The sequence below is a fragment of the Lagopus leucura genome, unplaced genomic scaffold (assembly GCF_019238085.1).
Source record: "Lagopus leucura isolate 7727_CA_CO unplaced genomic scaffold, USGS_WTPT01 Super-Scaffold_100054, whole genome shotgun sequence".
Taxonomy (NCBI): domain Eukaryota; kingdom Metazoa; phylum Chordata; class Aves; order Galliformes; family Phasianidae; genus Lagopus; species Lagopus leucura.
In genome coordinates this window covers 959,155-980,660 of record NW_024962300.1, presented here as the reverse complement: position 1 = coordinate 980,660, position 21,506 = coordinate 959,155, and the positions used below count along the sequence as shown (strand labels likewise).

The 21,506-nt window shown below is 54.4% G+C and overlaps 3 protein-coding genes across 5 annotated transcripts in view; 2 read left to right on the top strand and 1 right to left on the bottom strand.

Annotated features, from left to right (window-relative positions):
* The first annotated feature begins 580 nt into the window (after positions 1–580).
* Positions 581–7,324, top strand: SLC12A3 (solute carrier family 12 member 3). Of its 3 annotated transcripts, XM_042886143.1 has the most exons (26): positions 581–838; positions 919–1,062; positions 1,559–1,634; positions 1,731–1,826; positions 1,909–2,048; positions 2,241–2,351; positions 2,422–2,533; positions 2,693–2,823; positions 2,963–3,047; positions 3,158–3,312; positions 3,497–3,604; positions 3,695–3,818; positions 3,895–3,996; positions 4,081–4,236; positions 4,316–4,415; positions 4,610–4,721; positions 5,099–5,239; positions 5,341–5,447; positions 5,590–5,672; positions 5,773–5,913; positions 6,034–6,120; positions 6,204–6,315; positions 6,401–6,487; positions 6,635–6,770; positions 6,862–6,929; positions 7,161–7,324. In XM_042886143.1, the coding sequence occupies exons 1-26, from the start codon at positions 587–589 to the stop codon at positions 7,300–7,302; spliced, it is 3,108 nt and encodes a 1,035-aa protein (XP_042742077.1). In that variant the 5' UTR covers positions 581–586; the 3' UTR covers positions 7,303–7,324. The 3 variants fall into 3 exon arrangements, with proteins under 3 accessions (XP_042742077.1, XP_042742076.1, XP_042742075.1); XM_042886142.1 differs by having other exon boundaries at positions 1,559–1,826; positions 6,037–6,120; XM_042886141.1 differs by having other exon boundaries at positions 1,559–1,826.
* Positions 7,325–7,541: 217 nt separating this feature from the next.
* On the bottom strand, positions 7,542–11,562 carry TMEM170A (transmembrane protein 170A). Its single transcript, XM_042886062.1, has 3 exons — positions 11,437–11,562; positions 11,170–11,340; positions 7,542–10,160 (listed from the first exon to the last, which is right to left on the bottom strand). The coding sequence occupies exons 1-3, from the start codon at positions 11,549–11,551 to the stop codon at positions 10,030–10,032; spliced, it is 417 nt and encodes a 138-aa protein (XP_042741996.1). The 5' UTR covers positions 11,552–11,562; the 3' UTR covers positions 7,542–10,029.
* A 279-nt stretch (positions 11,563–11,841) lies between these two features.
* CFDP1 (craniofacial development protein 1) overlaps positions 11,842–21,506 on the top strand; it is a 48,311-nt gene continuing 38,646 nt past the window's right edge. Inside the window, exons 1-4 of the mRNA XM_042886120.1 lie at positions 11,842–11,938; positions 12,016–12,127; positions 12,343–12,553; positions 13,509–13,627. Coding sequence (XP_042742054.1) covers positions 11,869–11,938; positions 12,016–12,127; positions 12,343–12,553; positions 13,509–13,627 — 512 coding nt within the window. The 5' untranslated portion in view covers positions 11,842–11,868. The remainder of the gene's footprint in view (positions 11,939–12,015; positions 12,128–12,342; positions 12,554–13,508; positions 13,628–21,506) is intronic.

Here is a 21,506-nt window from a genome sequence, read left to right as displayed (position 1 = left end):
CAGCGTTGCCCTCCAATGTTATTACCTGCCCTGTTAGCTGTCTTCCACGATGTTAACTGTTGTGCATTTAAGTGCATGTGTGACATTGAGCCCTGCACGAAAGCCACCCATCCCCCTTTTTGGGGTGGGGGTCTTTTCCACCCTGGGGCTTCCAGTTCCCCTCTCCTTTGGGTTCAGCTCCTGGTGCAGCTCAGCTCCTTCAGCAGTGATGCAGCTGTGGTTTGTGGGATCTGCTGGGCAGTGCCGCAGGGAAGGGGCAGAGGAGCAGAGCGCTGAGCTCACCTCCGGCCCCCACCTGGGAACATTCAGTTCCCACCCAGATCTGTTATGGAAAACTGCTGCATTTCTCTGTAGCTCTGTCCTTGGGCCTTAATCTCAAAACCGTTATCAGTGCCGCGATCGGGCACCGGCAGCCACTGATGCTGATAACAGCAGTTTTGATACCCCCTCCAGCTATTTTTTCCCCCTGACCGGCTCGGGGTGGTTCCAGCCACTCGCATCCCCCCAGGCGCTGTGGGGCCGTGCTTGGCTCTGCAGGTATAAATCCCCGACCCCAGCACTACAACGTGGGACCCGTGCAGCCACCATGGCTGAGCTGCCATGTGCTGAGCCCCCACCACGCTGCAGCGGCCGCTTTACCATCAGCACGCTGCTGGCTGCTGAGGAGGCGGCGGGCTGTGAGGGCACGCAGCTCTCGGGCAGCTCGCTCTGCACCAGGACCTTTGGCTACAACACGGTGGATGTGGTGCCCGCCTACGAGCACTATGCCAACAGCAGGGGGGTGGGTGAGGCCGGACGGGGGAGACCATCGCTGGCAGACCTCCACTCCATACTCAAGGTGAGGCCTCAGTGCAGGGGCTGCTGGCTGCACTTGTGCTGGTGTGGCTCTGCCCTCAGGCCCGTCTCTCTGTCCCACAGCCTGAACCCGGCCACCACCTCCGTGTGCCGCTGCCGGACCCCCAGCACAGCAACGGCCTCCCCAACACTGAGGAGGGGGCTGGCGAGCCGAGCAGCGCCCCTGTGCCAGAACCTGTCCGCTTCGGGTGGGTGAAGGGTGTGATGGTGAGTGCCCTGCGTCCGGATGGCTATCGCAGCATCTTCACATTTTTCCCAATCGGGAAGAGAGGCAATGGCCTCATCTTGTGCCAGGGGAAGTTCAGGTGGAATTTTGGGAACAACTGCTGTTCCAAAAGAGCAGTAGGGCAGTGGCACAGCTGTGCATTCCTGTCCCTGGAGGTGCCCCAGAGCTGTGGGGATGCGGCACTGAGGGATGTGGGCAGTGGGCACGGTGGGGTGGGGTTGGACTTGGGGGTCTGAAAGGTCTTTCCCAGCCTTAAAGGTTCTGTGACCCTTTGGTTTAGCATTCATGGGTTGACAGTTGGACTGGATGACCATAGAGGTACTTTCCAGTGCCTGGGATTCTGTTTTCCACAACCGGAGCTGTTCCCCATCCCTTCCTGGTGCCCTGTTGTTGGCTGGAGGCCAGCAGACCCAGCATGGCTCTGCCTGTCCCGCAGTGCCCACCCGCCCTCACGGCCGCGTTCGTATTGCCCTGCAGATCCGCTGCATGCTGAACATCTGGGGCGTGATCCTCTACCTGCGCCTGCCCTGGATCACAGCCCAGGCAGGAATCGGTGGGTGCCCGCGGGGGATGAAGGCAGCAGGCATGGGGAGGAGGCCGTGGGGCTGCCAGCAGGGCTCGGCCTGGTGCAATCCATCCTCTCCTGCAGCCCTGACGTGGCTCATCATCCTGATGTCTGTGACCGTGACCACCATCACCGGCCTGTCCATCTCTGCCATTTCTACCAACGGCAAAGTGAAGTCAGGTAGTGCTTCCCTGCCAGGTCCCTCACAGCACTCCTGGGACGACTGCGTCCAAACCTTCTCTGTGGGCTTTCTGTGCCACAGGGGGCACCTACTTCCTCATTTCGAGGAGCCTGGGACCGGAGCTGGGCGGCTCCATCGGCCTCATCTTCGCCTTCGCCAACGCAGTGGCCGTGGCCATGCACACGGTGGGCTTTGCTGAAACCGTGCGGGATCTGCTGCAGGTGAGGACGTGGCTCTGCACCTCCTGTCCCCAAACCCACCTGCACCCCCCTGCCCAAGCAGAGCTCATTATCAATACCTGCTTTAACGCCGCGCCGCCGATCATCAGCCGCCAGCTCCTCCAACTCGCGGACGTGGCGGCGGTTGGCTGAGGGAATTCTGTTTCCTGGTTGGTGACGGTGCCCCTTCCCCAGGAGCACGACTCCCTGATCGTGGACCCCACCAACGACATCCGCATCATCGGGGTGCTCACTGTCACCGTGCTGCTGGGCATCTCGCTGGCTGGCATGGAGTGGGAGGCGAAGGTACCGCACCCTCCTGCAGCAAGCCGGCCTGCAGCCTGGCCAAGCCTCCTGCTCCTCTCTGCCTCTCCAGGCCCAGATCCTCTTCTTTTTGGTCATCTTGGTGTCCTTCATAAACTACCTGGTGGGGACGGTGATCCCGGCCAGTGCTGAGAAACAAGCAAAGGGCTTCTTCAGCTACAGAGGTGGGTTCACCATGGGGCCGGGCCATGGCTGAGAGTGACGATGAGAGCTGGGATTGTGTGCTGGCAGCGGTTTGCTTCCATCCAGCGCTGCAGTGTTGGAGCTGGAAGAGGTGGTGGGAGCACCAGGTGGATGGGGATGCTTCTCTGCTTCCTCCTCAGCTGACATTTTTGCCCAGAACTTCGTGCCTGACTGGCGTGGACCTGAGGGCTCCTTCTTTGGTTTGTTCTCCATTTTCTTCCCATCGGCCACTGGTATTTTGGCTGGAGCCAATATCTCCGGTGACCTGAAGGTAGGTTTTTGCCAGCCCTTCCTGAGCTGTTGCTTCTCAGGATGGGGAACTGGGGGCCCGTGAAATTCAGATGGCACAAAACCATCGCTGGGGGCCCCTGGAAAGCAGCTGTGCATCTCCCTGCGACCCCCTCGGACAGGACCCTGCCGTGGCCATCCCCAAGGGCACCTTGATGGCCATCTTCTGGACCACGGTGTCCTACCTGGTGCTGTCAGCTACAATAGGTGAGTGCAGCGGGCTGAGGCCCCGTGAAGCAGGGTGGTGGGCAGCAGGAGAAGCACCCGTCCTTGGAGGTGATGCAGGAGCAAAGTGTGCACGTAGCTGTGCCCCACAGGTGCCTGTGTGCTTCGGGACGCCTCGGGCAGCCTGAATGACAGCGTGACGGTGGGCTCACCAGGCTGTGAGGGACTGGGCTGCAGCTACGGCTGGAACTTCACTGACTGCGCCCAGCAGCAGAGCTGCCGATATGGCCTCAGCAACTACTATCAGGTGTGCCTGGGGGTTCAGGCTCCGCAGTGTGTGTGGAGGGCTCCTTCTGCTTGGGTTTTCAGATGTGGTTGAATGTAACCACCTGGATGATGTTACTGGAAGCACCGAGGGTGGTGGGATGGGGTAAGGTGCAGGGTGATGTGCTGGCGGCACGGAGCGTCCTGACCACTGCATTTTGGGGCAGAGCATGAGCATGGTGTCAGGATTCGGTCCCCTCATCACAGCTGGGATCTTTGGTGCCACCCTCTCCTCAGCGCTGGCCTGCCTCGTCTCGGCCCCCAAAGTCTTCCAGGTGAGCATTGATCCCGGTCCCTCTCCCTGTCTCTGTCCCCAGGTGACGGGACAGAACATCCCCGCACCTCTCACCCCTTTCTCCCCACAGTGCCTCTGCAAGGACCAGCTCTACCCTCTCATAGGCTTCTTTGGGAAGGGCTATGGGAAGAACAGCGAGCCTATCCGTGGCTACATGCTCACCTACGTGATCGCCATTGGCTTCATCCTCATCGGTGGGTGCCTCCAGCCGTGCCTGGATGGCTTGGCTGCGGCGCACCGCTGACGCTCTGCCCTGTCCTCCTCCTGCAGCCGAGCTCAATGCCATCGCCCCCATCATCTCCAACTTCTTCCTCTGCTCCTATGCGCTCATCAACTTCAGCTGCTTCCATGCTTCCATTACCAACTCCCCAGGTGGGTGCCAGCCCCAACCCCAGCCCCATCCTGGCTGTGGGGTGAGGGGAGCCGGCGGCAGCCGCTGTCTGTGTTTGCGTGCAGGCTGGCGACCCTCCTTTCGGTATTACAGCAAGTGGTCTGCGCTCTTTGGTGCCACGGTCTCAGTGGTCATCATGTTCCTGCTGACCTGGTGGGCAGCCCTCATTGCCTTCGGCATCGTTGTCTTCCTCCTGGGCTATGTCCTCTACAAGAAACCAGGTGCGTGGCGGCTCTGGAGAGGGCCCCCACATCCCCCACAGTTGTTGGTGCCCGTTGCCAATCCATCCCCTCCACACAGATGTCAACTGGGGCTCCTCCATGCAAGCCAGCTCCTACAACCTGGCGCTGAGCTACTCGGTAGGGCTCAGCGAGGTGGATGAGCACATCAAGAACTACAGGCAAGGAGGCTGAGATTGGAGCTGGGAGGGAGGGGAACAGAGCCGGTCCCCCACGAAGCCAAGATGGGATTGTGCCCGTGGCCACGGCCTCAGTGCTGGTGAATCACAGAGTGGGACAGCTGCACCCCGAACCCCACGTCCTCTGTGCCACATGGCAAGGCCACCCTCAGATTCTGTCCTCTCCTTCCCATCAGGCCACAGTGCCTCGTCCTGACCGGGCCGCCCAACTTCCGCCCAGCGCTGGTGGACTTCGTGGGCACCTTCACCAAGAACCTCAGCCTGATGATCTGCGGCCACGTGCTGATCGTGAGTGTGCCCACAGGGCGCCCTGCGGCTGGATTCTGCACCCTGCAGGCATCCCAAAGAAGGAAAAAAAAAGTCAGGCCACATCGTGCTCCTTTGGTTCCCTATCTTGGGTAACCAGCGGTCCACAGGTGGTAGAGCACCATTGTCACTGTCAGCAGCACCTGTCACTGGGAAACCAGTGGAGTCGAGGCTGATAAACCAAAATCTGCCGTTTTTTGGTGCAACAGCAATTCCCCATGCACACCATGCTTAAACCCAGGTTCTGCCAACAGCTGGGTCAAGGGGAGATGGAGCTCTTTGGTGCCCAGAGCACTGGGATGGGGACAGGGACAGCGGCCACCCGGCCAACAGGCCGTGCCCCCTCCCTGCTCCCCCAGGGCCCCCGCAAGCAGAAGGTGCCCGAGGCCCGGCAGGCATCGGATGGCCACACCAGGTGGCTCCTCAAGAGGAAGATTAAGGCCTTCTACACCAACGTGCTCGCTGAAGACCTGAGGAGCGGCGTCCAGATGCTGCTGCAGGTGGGGCAAGCTGACCATTGCAGGCCCTGCTTGGGGCACACAGTGCCAGCTGGGTGAGTGCCTCAAGCAGGAATCTGTTGCTCCCATTGCTTTTCCTGAAGGCCGCCGGCCTGGGGAAGATGAGACCCAACATTGTCGCGCTGGGCTACAAGAGGGACTGGCAGGCAGCTGCACCGCAGAGCCTGGAGGATTACGTGGGCATCCTGCAGTACGCACTGCGTTGGCACCTGGTGGCTCCGTGTGCCTCTCTGAGCCGGGCAGTGGCATCTCGCTGTTGTGTTGTCCCCACCTCATGGGGATTTTGGGGGGGGGGAGACCACCGCCATCAGCTGCCTCCTCCCTCCTTCCAGCGACGCCTTTGATTTCAAGCATGGTGTGTGCCTGCTGCGGCTGCGGGAAGGGCTGAATGTTTCCCGTGTCCCACAAGCCCACAGTAAGTGCTGTGGACACGCAGTGCTGGGGACCGTCCTTGTGATGGGCACTGGTACCCTGAAACCAGGGCAGGACGTGTCCGTGCTCCTCTCCCTCCACAGCTAACCCTGCATTTGGGGCAGCAGAGCATCCTGATGGGAACGGCACTGGCAGCAGAGCAGCACCCGGCACAGGCATCAGTCAGTGCTCATCAGTCATGTCCAGGGCCTCCTGCAGCCTTGGGATCCACTCTGGGGAGCTGGGTTTGTGCACGGGGCACCATGGATGCAGGGGTTCAGGGTTCAGCTTGGGAAGATGGTTCTGTTTGCTACCGTAACTGCTGCGGGGTGATGCCATGCTGATGCCTGCATTTCCCTTCATAGTAGACCCCGAGCAGCAGGCGAGCACCATCTTCCAGAGCCAGCAGGGCAAGAAAACCATCGACATTTACTGGCTCTTTGACGATGGAGGTAGGCCCTGCCTCGTGCTGCAGCGCCACGCAGCACAGGAGGATGGGGAGGCACTAAAAATGCCCTGTGGCTGCATCACGCAGGGCTCACACTGCTCATCCCCTACCTCCTTGGCCGCAAGAAGCGATGGGGAAAATGCAAGATCCGGGTGTTTGTTGGCGGGCAGATCAACAGGATGGACGAGGAGAGGAAGGCGTACGGACAGTGCAAAACGTGCACGGGCGTCCCGGCTCAGCAGCCGGTTGCTGAGCTCTGGGAACTGTCCTTCTCTCTGTGGCAGGATCGTGTCCCTGCTGAGCAAATTCCGCCTGGGGTTCCACGAGGTCCACGTCCTGCCTGACATCAACCAGCAGCCCCGGCTGGAGCAGTAAACAAACCCCCTGCCCACGCAGTCCTGCCTGAGCCACGGCTCTGTGTGGCACAGATCCCTGTTCTCAGTGCCACAGCTCCACTCCCTCGCAGCAGGCTGGGAGCGCGCCGTGCCCTGTCCAAGCGCGGTGTCCTTGCCTTGCAGCATCAGGAGGTTCGAGGAGCTGATTGCACCCTTCAGGCTGAACGACGGCTTCAAGGACGAGGCGGCGGTGAACGAGCTGCGGCAGGGCTGTCCCTGGAAGATCTCCGATGAGGAAGCGCACAGGCACAGGGCCAAGGTAGCGCCGGGGCAGCCTGCAGGGATCCTCCTGCTTTTAAGTCAGGAACACGTGGTTTTGGTCTCCTAAACCTTCACCACCCGCTCCGCAGTCGCTCCGACAAGTGAGGCTCAATGAGATTCTGCTGGATTACTCACGGGACGCGGCGCTCATCGCCATGTAGGTGTCGGCACGGCCGGTCCTGCTCCTTGTAGGGCAGGAATGGTTCCTTCGGGTTCTGGACACACCACAGCTGTTGGGATGGGGCAGCGCTGCTGCAGCCAGGGGGAGGGCACCAAGGAAGGGGTCTGGCCCCAGGGGCAGGACGCGGTGGTTCCCTGTTTTTGGGAAGCAATGTGTGAGCTGGTGCCAGGAGGTGCTTCCTGACGCAGCCCCGTCTCGTGGCCGCAGCACGCTGCCTATCGGCAGGAAGGGCCGCTGCCCCAGCTCCCTCTACATGGCCTGGCTGGAGACGCTCTCGCAGGACCTGAGGCCCCCGGTCCTCCTGATCAGAGGGAACCAGGAGAACGTTCTCACCTTTTACTGCCAATAAAGCCTCCCGCACCCCTGCCGCATGATTTTTTTCAGGCTGCGTTTGAGTGATTCCAGGGGGTTTGGGGCAGTACCAAACGCGTGGGGTTCACAGCAATGCCCAAATGGCTGCAATGGGGCTGCGGGGCTCCAAGGCAGCAAAACCTGCCATGGCAGAAGTGAGTGTGGTTGGTTTCCCAAAGCCCCACGCTGGCATCCTTGTTGCCCCACATTCCCCCCCAGGAGAAACGTGCAACTCCATTCACCTCCATCATCACAGCGTTTACTGATCATCGCCACCAGGATGAGAAGTGTCAGTAGAAAAATAAAATGTACACAGCTCTCTATCATACAAAGGTTTGTTCATGATAGCTGCACTTGCTAAGGAGCCACAAAGCCAGGGCCATACCCAAGCAGAGCAGCACACAGGAAGCTGGGAGGCGAATCAAGACCTGCTCAAGCAGTGACTTTCTCAGGCCAGAAGGGCTTTGTGGATGGGGCTCACAGCCCTGCCCACCAGGACACCTCAGCATTTCCATTTTCAGAAGTCGTTTACAGCTTTTGACAAGGTTACACCGCAGTGCAGCAGGAACTGCTCTTCTCCCAGCCGTGCCCAGGGTTTATTTCCAGCCCGCTGCAACAGCTCTCAGCATTTCTGAATTCCAGCCTTCCTAAATCCTTCTGTCCCAGCAAAGCCAACAGACACCTGCTGAAAGCTCCAGCTTGCCTCACTCCAGATGGAGATAAAGGGAACACCCTGTATCTAAACAGATCATTGTTCCTGACTTTGGTTTGGGGAAGGAGGGGGAAGATGCAGAGGGAGAGGCCCAACCTCCTCCACAAGCACAGCTGGTCCTCCACAAGCACAGCACGGCACACAGAAGGGCTCGTGCTCAGCACCCATCAGGCAGTCTTAGAGTGGCGTTTACTAACAATCTGAACCTTGCCCACCTCAGGAGAAGGATTCACATTCAACTAAAACTCACAGTTTTATTCCCTGGATTAAAATGGGTTGCATTTTAGAGCAATTTCATTAAAAACCTCCTTAAAAACGACTCTCTCCACCTGCTGGCAAAAAAAAAAAAAAAGACCATTCACAAGACATCTTAGCACAGTGAGAGAATTGCTTTCATGATCAGCGTAGGACCTTGATTGGAGTTGTTTCAGCACAGGGGCCGTTGTGTTTGTGGCCTTGCAAAAACTTGCTACAAAAGGTAAGCTGATCTGGAGAGCAAAGGATTTCTGTCACCACACAGGTGGGAAGCACGGCCTGGAGGCTGGACACAGATGGTGCCTTCCTCCAATCAGCTGCTAACAGATTGCTGTGCCACCCAGCAAAATCCTCAGCATTCAGTGCCAGCTTCCCTGTGGGCCCAGAAAACAGACCAGAGAGCCCTGACTGCACAGCACACCTCTGGAAGACAGGGCAGAGCTCAGAATTAGTTAAATACCATTTAAACCAAACCAACGCATTAGGAGAGACTGTAGCATGGCCAGAAGGAGTTGGTCTGGGCTTATTTTTGCACAGCTCAGTGCTGACAGCTGGGAAGCTCTCAGGTGCCACAGGCTGGGTGTTTAAAACACAACACATGGCCTCTATGCCCCAAAAAGGCACCAGGTTCTCACCCACAGGGTCACCAAGGCAGGGTGCTGAGTTCTACATACGCCAGCTGTGGTGTCTGAATACCTGCAGAGATGCTCAGTCACACACCTACGTTCAACAAGTGAAAGGAGAGCAACACCACAGGTCTCCTTCAAAGCAAAAGCACACATTCGTGCACCCCGAGAGTTGTGCTGTGAGCAGCAGGGTGCAGCTCCTGTGCAGGAGGCACAGCTTCGGAAGAATTTCACTGCAATGAAGTTCATAAAGACTACAATCATTACTACACCGGTGATTTCCCATGCCTCAGCACTCATAATCACAGCTCTCAGCCACAATTTTGCACTTTCATCCATTTAAAATGTTGTGGGTTTTTTTTTTGTTTTTTTTTTTTTTCTTTTGCTGCTCCCCAGTCTCACTACGACCATGACCTGGCATAAGGAAGATGGGGCCAGAAAAGAAAACAATAAAGGAAGATTCTCATTAAAAGGAAAAAAAAAAAAAAGAATCACATTAAAAGAGCTTTGGGTTCACTGCAAAGTGAGCTCTGAACACATCACACCACCCGCAGCCACGCTCTCGCCCCCCAGCAGTTCAGTTACTCTGTTGCTACAATTTGTCACCCACCAGAGGTCAGCGAGTCTCTGCCAGAGCCCTCTGCCTATCCTCCAGGAAAACAAAGTTTCACTTGGCACTTAGCGTTACAAGAACGTAATGAAATGAACCATTTTCACCTCAATTTCTGAAGCAGACCGCAGCCCCATGGAGCGGCCAGCAAGCAGCCAGCACCAGAGCCTGGCTGCCAGCGCTCACTCAGGGCTGGTGACACAGCTTCAGCAGTGCTGAAGAACAAACCTGGACGTTATGGTTGCTGTAGGAGCAAGATAAGTTACAGAAAGCACGTTCTCCATCACATCTGTGGCACGCAGCCCTTCAGGCCAGGCTCTGCGAGGAGATTCTTGCTTATCACAGTCAGGGAGCCCTGCCACCAGCCTAAGGCAGCAGATGCCTTCATGCAGCTTTGCAGTGGGGAGGAAACGCATGCCAAGGTGCCATCTAAGCTGTGCTCCCTGGTTACTGCCTTCACAGACACCAGGCGTGCTGCAGATGTTTCGCTTCCATTTTCAATCACCAACACCTGGAGGAAAGCTACAGAGTGGCCAAAATCCGCAGGAATGAAACCACCACCACACAGAACGTCTGACCCACTCCAAAAATGAGGGCTTCAAAAGGAATCATTTTTTTCCCAGCGGCTCTGTAAACTCCAGCAATAGCAGCACCTGTGGAGGAGAGGAAAAGCAGAAATATTACTGTGTGATGGCAATGAGAGCTGTACTGCTGCGCTACGGGAATACCGGGAGGGATTTAACTGGAGGGAATGCAAGGCTCTTCGGGAGAAGGCTCTGCAGATATGCAGGTGGAGGCAGATCCATGAGAAACCTCAGCAGAAGCAACACATGCAGATCACAACACATGACAGTATTATTAAGGTTGGAAAAAAACACTAAGATCACCTAGTCCAACCTCCCCCCTCACTGACCATGTCTCTCAGTGCCATATCTCTGTGGTTCTTGAACACCTCTGGGAACACCACCTCCCTGGGCAGCTGCACCAGTGCCTCATCACTCCTTTGGAGAAGGAATTGTTCCTAATATCCAGCCTGAACTTCATCTAGCACAACCTGAGGCCACCACCTCTCGCCCTGTCGCCATTACCTGGGAGCAGAGGCTGACATCCCCTCCCACAGCCTCCTGTCAGGGCTGCAGAGCTCTGCCCTGAGCTCCTCTTCTCCACGCTGATCCACCCCGTTCCCTCAGCCGCTCCCACAGCGCTGTGCTCAGACCTCTCACAGCTCCGCTCCCTTCCCTGGGCACACTCCAGGACCTCCTCGTCTCTCCTGCACCGAGGGTCCCAGCGCTCAGCACAGCACTGAGGCGTGCCCCCAGCAGCACCATATAGAGAGACAGTCCCTTCTGCCTGCTCTGCTGCTGTCAGAAGCCGGGATATCGCTGGGCTCCACACCCACCTGGGCACGCTGCTGGCTCAGTTTAGCAGCTTTCAGCTCACACCCCCAGACGTTTTCCCTCTGCACAGCTTTCCAGCCATTCTGCCCCAACCCTGCAGCAACGCTCGGGATGTTGTGGCCAAAGTCCACAAAGCCCATCCATCCAGCCTGCATACCCACCGGGCCAGCAGTTGGGAAAGCTCTGCCGGGGCCTCGCTTCAGCCCCGCCCGAGCTGCCCCGCTCCCCAGAGCTGCCCTCCCAAATACCCCCCGGCTGCCCCTACTTGTCAGGATGCCGGCGGTGATGGGTCCCACGATGCCCATCAGCAGGAGGCTGACGGACATGAACCTGCCGTACTTGTGGTGCCGGAGGGTGAAGAGAGCGAGCAGGGCGGCGGGGACGTGGAAGGAGAGCGAGGAGACGACGGCCCACAGGAAGACGCCGTACCACATCTCTGCGGGGAGAGCGGCGGTCAGGGCCGGCCCGGGCCCGGAGCCCTCCGAGAGAGCCCCGGGAAGGGCAGGCGGGGCTCGGGGCGGAGAAGCCGTACCTGGGAATGTGGACAGCGGGCTGGAGTAGGTGGTGCCGTTACCGACGCGAGGCACCAGGCGGAGGCTGAGGATCTGCTGCAGCAGACCCCCGCCGCCCGCCTCGCCGCCCTCCATCCCCTCGGCTGGCTGGCTGCCGGCCCGCCCCACCCGCCGCTCCAACCAATAGCAAGCGCCGCTCGCCGACGGGCGGTTCCGCTCGCCAACCAGCAGCGGGCTGCCATAGGAACGGCCGCCGGCCGCAAAACGTGCCGGGAGCGGTGCGGAAGCGGGTAGGCGGCGGTGAGACGCTCTAGCCGTCACGCCACCTTCTCGTCGTCGCTTCCCCCTTTTTTCACGGTGCGGGCGTCGGTCCTCCCCGCTAGGGGGCGCTCCGAGCCGGCAAAGGCGACGCTCTGGTGGCGGTGGCGGCCGCGCGTGCGGGAGGCGGCGGTATGTCGGGCTGCGAGGAGGAGGCGGGGGACGGGTACAGCTCGGCGGAGGACGAGGACTACGTGCCTTCGGGTGAGCGGGCGGCGCGGGGGGATGCGGCGGGGCCGGGGCCGGCTGGAGGGCGCGGGGCTGAGCGGCTGTGCTTGCAGGTGCGGAGTACAGCGAGGAGGACGAGAGTGAGCTGCTGAGGGAGGAGGAGGAGGAGGCGGCCGGCCCGAGGCCCACCCGCGGCAAGAGCGGCTCCCGGCGGGCCGCCCGCAGGTAGGGAGCCCGCCTGAGGGAGCGGCCCGTTTCCTTGCGCTTCGTGCCTTCCAGTCGGGGTTTAAGAGGCTGAGAGCCCCGGCCTGAGCTGTGCTGCGCCTGAAACCCTCAGCGGTGGGGAGTCGGGGGAGGGAGCGCTGGGGTGATGCACCACGTTCACCTGTCAGCCCTGTGCCTCACGCAGCCCTGCGTGTTTGCTTGCTGTCTGCTTGCAGGAAGAAGAGGAGAGGCCTCGTGCTTGAGGTCGATGAGAAAGAGGAAGGAAAAGTTCAGGAAAATGAAGACGAGGAGGATGACTTAAAGCAGTCAGAAAGAGACCGGGAAGAAGAAGAAAAAAAGAAAGAGGACGCACTTTGGGCCAGCTTCCTCAGCGACGTGGGGCAGAAGCCCAAAGCAGCAGCCACACAGGCAACTCGTGCTGACAAGGTACCAGGGTCCCCCTTTGCTGAGGGGACGTGGGGTGGCTGAAGCTAGAATGTGTTGGTGGCAGACACAGCACTGCTATGGAGGGGCTACATTCATTTGTGCCCTAGCTGTTCTGTATGCCTGGAGCCCCACTATGGGCCATGCAGCTGACTGCCTTCCCTCTGGGGAGGCCTGCAGTCTGGCAGGGCTGCTTCCTGGAGCTGCTTCTCAGCATCCTCTGGTGTCCCATCAACAGCTGGCAGTGTCTCTTCGTGGTCTTGGAGTCGCCTTGTGAAGTGCGTGTGAGAAGTGAGGTTGGGCTTGAGTTACACTCGTGGGCACAACTTTTCCTTAGGGCTTCTTGGGCCTCTGTTGCTGCTCCAGTAACACGGAGTCTGTGTGTATAAGTGTGGAAGCAATCATTCCAGCTATTCCTCTCTTGCTGGAATTAGTTTTTTTTTTCTTCTCCAACGGATCAACCAAAAGAATCTTTTGTAACAGAAGTCTTGACTCTTGAACTGGTGACATATGGCTGCAATTCTCCTTGCTTCTCTCTACAACTGGAAAGCTGGAGGTTCAATATAGTTGTGCAATCCTTGCTTGCAGCTTTTAGGAGGAGCATCATTTCATCTGAAGCCTCATGCTTCGCCCTACCTCAGGTCTTTCTGGGCGAATGGCTGAGTGGCTGTGCTTGATTTGAGAAAACTGTGACTTCAGGCTTTTGCTTGCTCTCTGAACCACAGCACTGTATCCTTGCTAGTTCCTATATGTAATTAAAGTTTCTCTTCTTGTTTTGGCTCTGAACTGTGACTTACAATGATAAATTGAGAATGAGATGGGGGTTATGCTCTTTGACTAACCAGACTAAATTACAGCAATACCTGAAATTTGTATTGGGTGCTTGGCCATTCAGAAGTGGGATTTGGCTTGAGTGTAGAAATGCATTGTTGTGCTTTCTCCTTCATATATTCCACAGGCTGGAGAAGAGAAGAGTGTGAACAAGCTTCAGGGGAAACCAAAAGAGTCTGAGAAGCCAAAAGATTCAGGAAAAGTCACAATCACCAAAGTGTTTGACTTTGCTGGTGAGGAAGTCAGGTGAGTTGGCAGTTCAAGGCTTCTGCTGCAGGCTCATGCAGAGCACGTGCTGTCCTGCTGCTGACGGGCTGATGCACGTGAAGCAGGGTGTCTGTTCTTGTTTGTATCTTTATGCTTTTAATCCTGAGCACGGAAAGACCTCAGGGAAAATGAGGCCAGAATTTTTTGCTGAGGGCTGCAGGGTACGCTTATGTGCAGACCCCAGCCTTTGATCACCTTCAGAATATTCCTGTAAATTCACGTAGGCTTCCCCAGGTTGATGAAGTATGAAATGATGGCACTGCCAGGGCTGAGGCAAGGAGAGAAATGAAATCAGCACTCAGCGATTGCAGGCACACATTTTATTCTTTCTGTGTAGTCCAAATTGCGTGCTGCTGGCAGGATATCTGCTGGCACTTTCCCAAGGGACATTTACAATCCTGTTCAGAGATGTGCAGGTTGTAAGAGGTGTTTCACTGGGCTCATGGTTAATCACTGCCTCCTCTAACAGCTGCAAGAAGGTGATGGGCTAAGTTAAATCACCCTGTAGGCTGTTTGGCTGGTGAAAATCCACTTGAGATGAGCTGCAGAAGGGGCAGGTACGTTATAAAGCTGTAAGACCAAAACTGAGGTGAGGTCCTGGTGAGCCCGTTTGGAATCTGCTAAGCTGTGTCTGTTTCCTGTGACAGCAGAGGGCAGCAGATCCCAGCGATAACACCTGAACTGCCCAACTCGGCGGGAGGAGGCGGGGAGCTCGGCTTGCATTGCTCTTGCTTTTCATGCCAGTGCTGCTGCCTGAGAAATGTGGGGAAAGCCATGAGTTCTGGTAGAGGCTTTCCCATTCCCCTGCACAATCTGGACTGAACGAACGTGCTCTGTTCCTGATGGCAAAGAATTGTAGCACTGCTTCTCTTCTGAGAGAATCTGCCATCCCCTTTTTGCAAGGGAGAGATGAAGCTTTTTTATCATGGACAGACAAGAACCTGTGGTGGAATTACAGACAAAAACTTTATTTTCTGGTGCACGGTCCTCAGCACCCAGCTTGTTGTTTGTCCCCACTTCTGAGGTGTGCAGTAAGAGAGTTTGGTTCAGAGGCATTGTCCCACCGGCTGAGAACAGAGGAGGCTTCTAGAGTTGCAGGCTCACACAAAAGCCTCGTTGGGTTGTGATGCATCATCAGGTGGCACATGGCAGAGCTGTGCTCTCAGTGCTCTGGAGTTGCATGAAATCAGAGCGCAGTCTTGTTTGAAATCTGGGCACATCCATCTGTGTGCTGCAGCTGAGTGCTGCGTCCTACTGCGAGTATAGAAGGGAAGGCATTGATTTACAGCTTGCCACGCAGGCTTACCTCAGAGCACTTGCAGAAGAGGATTTTGTGTGCACTAGAGCTTTGAAGCTGAGCTGAACTTTTGAGCTGTTCAGAGCCTGTAAAATGTCTGCCTTGCAGCTTCCGGTTTACCTGTCTGCCAGAAGTCTCAGGTAATTGTTGTTTCTATAGAGTGCCCGCGTTGCTCAGATGTTGGTCTGATTCTGAAGTTTGTGTGGTGGTTGCAGATTACAGATGAACCACCGTAGCTTGTATTTCATTTTGTTCTGTTTTCGTTTGAGGGCTCAGGGAAGCTTCCTGTCCTTCCAGAAGCTTACGAGACCAGAGCTTGGTCAGGGCTCCTCAGAGCTCAGGGCTCCCCCAAGTTTCGTGCTTCTGGCATCACCATCTTCTCTCTCATTTTTTAATAGCTGTAGTAAGGACTTTCCAAGCTAGACAGAGGAGTGCTTTGCTGCACCATTGGCTTTTCTAGTGTCTTTTACTCAATATTGATTATTTCCCCTGGGGATCTGCAAAGGCACAGATGTAAGTTCCTACTAAATGTTGATCAGTTAGGCAAAAGCTGGACCTTAGGCTACATTGAGACTGTAAGCCACTGCTAAAGTACTTATTTACAACAGGATACAGAGCCAGCTGCAGTGAGATCTGGAGGACTGACCGGTCCGTGCTGCTGCTAGAGTTCTAGCACGCTGCTTTCTTTAGCTCTTTGATAGCAGAAAAAGCCTTCCGTGTTTTTCATCCTTTTGATTTTTATGGCTGAGAAACAGCATTCAAAGCTGAAGCTTCAGTGGCGTTTGCACCTCAGAGCGTCTGCTGCGGGTTGCCGCGTGTAGGATGTACAGAGCCACCCCTGCTCCCAGCTGCTGCTGCTGCTTTTAGTTGCAATAGGTGAGGGCCGGAGGGCTTTTTCTTTTGAGTAGCGGGAGGTCGTCTTTGACCCTAATGGCTGCAAACGTTCTGAATACCAAACGCTGACTTCCTTGCCTGGGGAAGCAGCTGGCAAGTCGGTGCTTACAAAAGACAGCACACGGTAGCTGTGTGTGTTTTTGGACTGAAAGAGCTGCAGTGAGAGAGCTGTCTCTGTTACTTTCCTTTCTAAATGACTTGAGGCTGCTTTAGAGCGTTGCTCTTCTGAAAGCTTGAGAAGAATTTAGATCAGTATTTAGACACTGAGAGATTCAGGGCACAAATTTCAACAGTCTGCTCATTGAAGCCTTTAACAGAAGATCATTTAGCCCTGATCTTACTTTGCAGAACAATTTATTTTCCCCTCTAAGAAGATGTAGAAGATCTCTTGCATGATTAGAGTAGTAGAAGTCTCTTGAAAGAAATCTCCAGCTACGGGGTTGCACTAGAATAACCCAGGACCTAACTTTTTAAGCTGCCAGCTCCCCTATATGTTATTGTTGCACTTGATGGTGCCTGTTTTAATTAGTCTGTGCTTTTAGCAGTTGCTAGTGCTGAACTTTAGGTTCAGAGCATTGCAAATTACTGATGACCAAACAAAGAATCAAATTTAGTGGCTTCTAATTTTACAAAATGTGTGGTTCAGTAATGCCTTCTAAAACAAAAACTGGCTTCCAGGATTCATCTTTGTAACCAATTTCCCTTTTCATCAAGCCATGGCCCGGGTTGCAAAGGGCCACAGTGCTCCTCTCTTTTCATCCCCCTGCTGTGTGCAGGCTGCCCAGAGCCACATCCAGCCTGGCCTTGAGTGCCTGCAGGGATGTGGGGCATCCACAGCCTCCTTGGGCAACCTGTAACAGTGCCTCACCGCCCTCTGGGTGAAATCTAATATCACTTCTACCACCCTCCTAATGTGTAACCTAAACTTCCCCTGTCTCAGTTTAAAACCATTCCCCCTTGTGTTCGGTAGATAAGGAGCAGTGGGTGACTGTCACCAGGTGTCTGTGACTGGGCAGTGGGAGCAATTTGCAAAGGCATTTCACTATCCAAATGGAAATTCCAAATTCTTGCCGCCAAGGGAGACTTAAGTCCCTTTGGAGCCTCTGGTTTATGAACTTTCCTTGTGCTGGAGGACTTGTGATTGCATTCATAAGGAATTGTGTCTCTGGTGCCAGGTTTTGTCTGTTAAAAAATGTAATTGCTGTATGATGAGGCTGGCAATTTTAAGTACTTTGGCCCTTAGCTTGCTTTATAAATTGTTGCTGCGCTCAGGATATCAAAACATTTCTGCACTCCTTTTGTGAGTCAGCTTTGTGTCTGTCCAGGATGGCAGCAGAAGGCAGCTCACATGAATGGAGCTGGCCCAGCCCCTTGGTGTCAGGCAGCCACTAACTTAGAGAGAGCAAAGTCGGGCTGCTGAACGTTAGCAGCAGGAGGTTTTAGTTTGAAACATCTTCTGCGTGCCTTTGTTTGACTTGCAAGGGTGCAGAATTCAACTGAGAGGAGCAAGGCTGTGTGGCTGAGGTGCCCACTCAGCAGTAGGAGGCCTGTGTTCAAGGCACAGCTTTGCCCAGCGGTCATTGCCCAGAGGAACCCCTCACAGAGCAGGCTCCCAGACCTCTGCTATTTGGTTCTTTCCTCCACACCCCTCTCTGCTGGTAACTAGCCTGCTCTTTGCAAGCAGCCAGCATCTCAGAGGCAGTTGCTACTGACCGCGGGAGGACTTGCAGACCAGAATTTGTGTTGACCCTTGAGTCTTCTTCTCGAGCATCTTGGCTGTGCTTGCATGCTTGGAACCATTTCTTTTAGCACTCTCAGGTGTCTGGCAGGTGTTCCTGTGCTGTAATTCCTGGCTTCTTGCCACCTCTGGGTCAGAACTGCAAGCTGCACGTGTGGCTGCTGGCAGTGAGCTGGGTCTGAACCTGTGGAAACCATTCAGGAAGAGGTTTCAAGATCTTCTCTCCTTGTGAGAGCGTGAACTCTGCTGCTGCCTAAACACTGAGATAAGAGGCTGCAAACGTCCCAGCTGTCCTTTCCTGCTTGCTCCCTGTCCTGCTGCTGGATGCTGAAGGCACTGTACTTACTGCTCTGTCCAAACTGCTGCCCACAGGGCCCTGAACCAGAAGCATTGCAGCTAGAGAGCTGGGGGCTTGTTTAATGGGCCTTGCGTAATGGGTAAATGTTTGTCTTCAGGTACGTCCATATTTGAAAGCTGAGCAGATGGTTGAGATTTCGCAGGGTTGGAATGAAGCTCATCTTTTCAGGCTCATTTTGGTAATCTTTATCTGCTTCTTAAGTGCCCCTTTCCAGATTAATTCAGGCTGCTTCTGAAAGTATTCCTCAGTGTTTGCCCGATTAAAGCTTACTGTTTGGTGGGGTACAGCGCTCACTGGGGCAGCTTTAAGGTTGAACTCACGGCCATGAGAACCACCTCATTTACAGTGGGTTTTTCCTACCCTGAGGGGCAGATGATGACCCAATTCCATGGATATTATTTGCTTTTATAAATGGCTTTTAAGTGGGTTTTAATAAGGTATTTAGTGCAAAGGTATATACAAAGGAACAGAAGGCTCTGATGTGTGTTTGAAGTACTTGAAAGCTTTAGGATGTAGAGGGAGAAAATCCTTTGCTTTCCTGTAGAGCTTTCTATCCACGTGTCTCAAAGCGTTTTTATGGAGTGATGTTGTTGCCCATGTGGCAATATGAAAGCTGGGGCATGCTGGAGTTGGTGATGCCCCCTGGTTCCCTGGGGCTCCTGTGTTGAGATACAGGGGACCCGAGTTTCCCCCTGTACCAAAACATCTGGGAAGAGCCAGGAAGGGCTTGGCATCCAAACTCATTCCTCAATTTGTGCTGCTATGTAGGCTTTCAGCTTACTTTAAGGATTCAGGGAAAAAAAAAACAAAACTATTATTCAGATGGACCTGATATTGGCTCGTAGGTTGGATTAATGGATTTTGGTGGTGGAATTCACAACTTTTTGAGCAGTAGAAGTAAAAGTGAGGTGGTGTGGTGGAGGGCAGGTTCTTTCCTGGAGACTTTTGAAGGCTTACCTTTGGTGATTGAGCCCTTTATCAGCTGATAACGCATCTCCCCTTTGTACAGGAATGCTACTGATGGTGAGAAGTGTGCAGGCAGTGTCCACAGGTTCTTTTTTGGCTGTCCTGTGGGATCCTGGGGGCCGTCATATCCTGGGACAGAGCTGGGGCAGTGGAGTGGGGAGGCTTGAGCCCAGAGCACGGCGCTGAGGGATGTGGCTTAGAGGCACGGTGGTGGCGGGTTGGTGATTGGACTAAGGATGATCTTGGTGCTCTTTTCCATCCTCAGTGGCAATCTGAGGTTCGGAACTTCCTCTGGGCCCTGAACGTGGTCAGCTGCTCAGGAGAGCAGTGCTTTGGGCCCGACTGATTCCTTCATGGCAGGAAGTGTTGACCTTTGCACAGCAGAGCCTAAGCTTTGATTCAGTCTTCTGCAGTGACAGGGTGCTGTTTTTTCAGAGATTTCTTTATGCTGTCTGTCTTTTTTTCTTAGCCTGTGTGCTTCTTGAATAGAGGAACGCTGCCTGTTGGGACAGAAATGGAGGACTGCTCTCTGTTTCTCACCCCAGATCTGCTGTCCCCTTCTAGAGCTTCACACCCTGGATCCCTGGCCCTTTTCAGAGAGAAGGTGGGAACAGCTGCAGGAGAAGTAATCAGATTTGTGAGAACAGCCCGAGCTTTCCAAAATCCTTGTTCAGCTCCTGATTTCCTTCTCAGTAGCTGTGAGGTTCCCTCTGTCCTCAGGTGACAACTGAGATCAAATGGGAAACAAAGGGAATGGAAGCCAAACAGTCAGGGAAGTGATCTCCTGTGTTGTTGCTTTGCTTGGAAGATGAGTAAGGTAGCTGTGTGAGCAATAGCTGAGACTGCTGAGAGTGGTGAAGTTAATTTATTTCAAAGGGACAAAGAGTCCAGGGAATTTGCTCCTGTTTGTGTGATTATCCGTCTGTGTTCTTGCTCCATGGTCTCAGCAGGGCTCAGCCAGATGTGTTAGGCTAATTAGCTCCAAGAGAACATGTAATGCCATTAACTCTCCCTTTACCTTGTGCTGCTTTTCAGGAAGCCCAGATGATGAGCAGCGTGAAGCTGGCAGTGTGCTCACACTTCTTACCGGGTGCGAATCTCGGTCGTTTGTTTTGTGCTCGTGGGGTTTTGTGCAGTGCTGAGTGAAAGAAGGTTGCTTTTAAAATCAGGAGGAAGATTGGTAGTTGGGGTGTACATCTTCCCTTTTGTGGTATAGGTAGTGGGTTGCTTGCCAGCTCAAGGCTGACGTATGTGTGATGTGTTCCATATGTGCTTCTGTATTGCTTATCCATGTGAGTGAGAAGCACCTGGGCATTACCAGAATCTGAGCTCTTCCATTTGGAAAGCTTTCTGAAAAATTTTAAATACAAAGGAAAGTGAACTGAGTTAATTGGGGCAGAGGTAGAAACCCCTCCGTGTCTTTCGGTGACGTTTTCAGGATGGCTCTGGTGACAGTAGCAAGGAAGCACTAGGAAAAATAAGGATAAGTAATGTCAGTAACCCCTTAAAAAGTCATTCCAAAGTCTCCTCATCTGTTTGAGGATTAATAGATCTTCTGGTTCGTAGTGATTATGATAATCTGTGTTTATAGAGGTTTGTCTTTGGTCCTCTTTGGCCAAGGGGTTGTAGAGAAACGTATTTTAGTCACTTCCAGTCCCCTACCACTTCCTCCATGAGGCTTGCAAAGGGTGAATACCTCACCTTTACACTTTCCCAGAGCAGGAGGAGGCTGGGGATGTTGCTGTGGGATCTGAAGGCAGGGTCAAAGCACCCAGAATTATATGGTCTTTAGTGTGAGTGATGTTTGGAGGCAGCAGCCCAAAAAGGCACCAGCAGCTTTTCTCCACAAAGCACCAAAGTGCTGATCTTGGCATAAGGGAGTGCAGGCAGCAGCCTCCCTGCTCCTGTCCTTCTGGGGTTGTTTTTCCTAGAGGTCAGAGCTTGCTTTGGATATCCACGGTTTATATTGGCTTTTTCCAATTTCAAAACCAGCTATTGATTTTTTTTTTCTGAAAGCCAGTAAGTGAAAATAGGCTACCTTTCAAAAAAAAAAAAAGCTTCAGCACGAGAATGTTTCTGGAGCACATTCTGATAACCTTTCCTTTGTGTGCATCAATCCCCTGATGCTTCACAGCTGGGGGAATTCTCATGTTGTGTAATGCTGACTGACACAAGGGTGGGCTGGAGGTGGGGTCATTACGTGTGAGCAGAGTGAGGTGGTGTGCTGGTTCACTCACGTGGGCATTTGCCTCAGAAATCATGGTGACAAATCCATCCAGAGCTGTAAGTGTGGCTCCTGAAGTAAATCACAGTCTGTTAAGAAGCTTTGAGAAGGGGGAAGGTCTAACGAGCAGCTCCAGTCCAGGATTTTCATTGATGAATATGCTGATGGGACTTCTGCTTAGCTGGGGAAGTGGGAAGGCAGAGGAGTTCCGTGGGAAGGTGTCAGAGAGCAGCATCTCATGTGTTATTTGGTGCTGGGGAACATGCTGACTGCTGGCTTTCTTCTTTGTTGCTTTGCTTTTGAAAATCCCAGTGTCTGAGCAGACAGCCAGCTGAAATTTGACTTGTGCTTCTAAAAAGGTTTGATTCTTTTAAGAATGTG

Excerpts from the sequence above, each read along its gene's own strand:
- SLC12A3 (XM_042886141.1), top strand. The coding sequence starts at position 587 with ATGGCTGAGCTGCCATGTGCTGAGCCCCCACCACGCTGCAGCGGCCGC. Across the intron at positions 1,063-1,558 it reads GGTGGGTGAAGGGTGTGATG|ATCCGCTGCATGCTGAACAT; the intron begins GTGAGTGCCCTG and ends ATTGCCCTGCAG. Across the intron at positions 5,914-6,033 it reads GATCCACTCTGGGGAGCTGG|TAGACCCCGAGCAGCAGGCG; the intron begins GTTTGTGCACGG and ends TTCCCTTCATAG.
- TMEM170A (XM_042886062.1), bottom strand. The coding sequence starts at position 11,551 with ATGGAGGGCGGCGAGGCGGGCGGCGGGGGTCTGCTGCAGCAGATCCTC. Across the intron at positions 11,341-11,436 it reads CCCGCTGTCCACATTCCCAG|AGATGTGGTACGGCGTCTTC; the intron begins GTACGGCTTCTC and ends CTCTCCCCGCAG. Across the intron at positions 10,161-11,169 it reads CACCGCCGGCATCCTGACAA|GTGCTGCTATTGCTGGAGTT; the intron begins GTAGGGGCAGCC and ends TCTCCTCCACAG.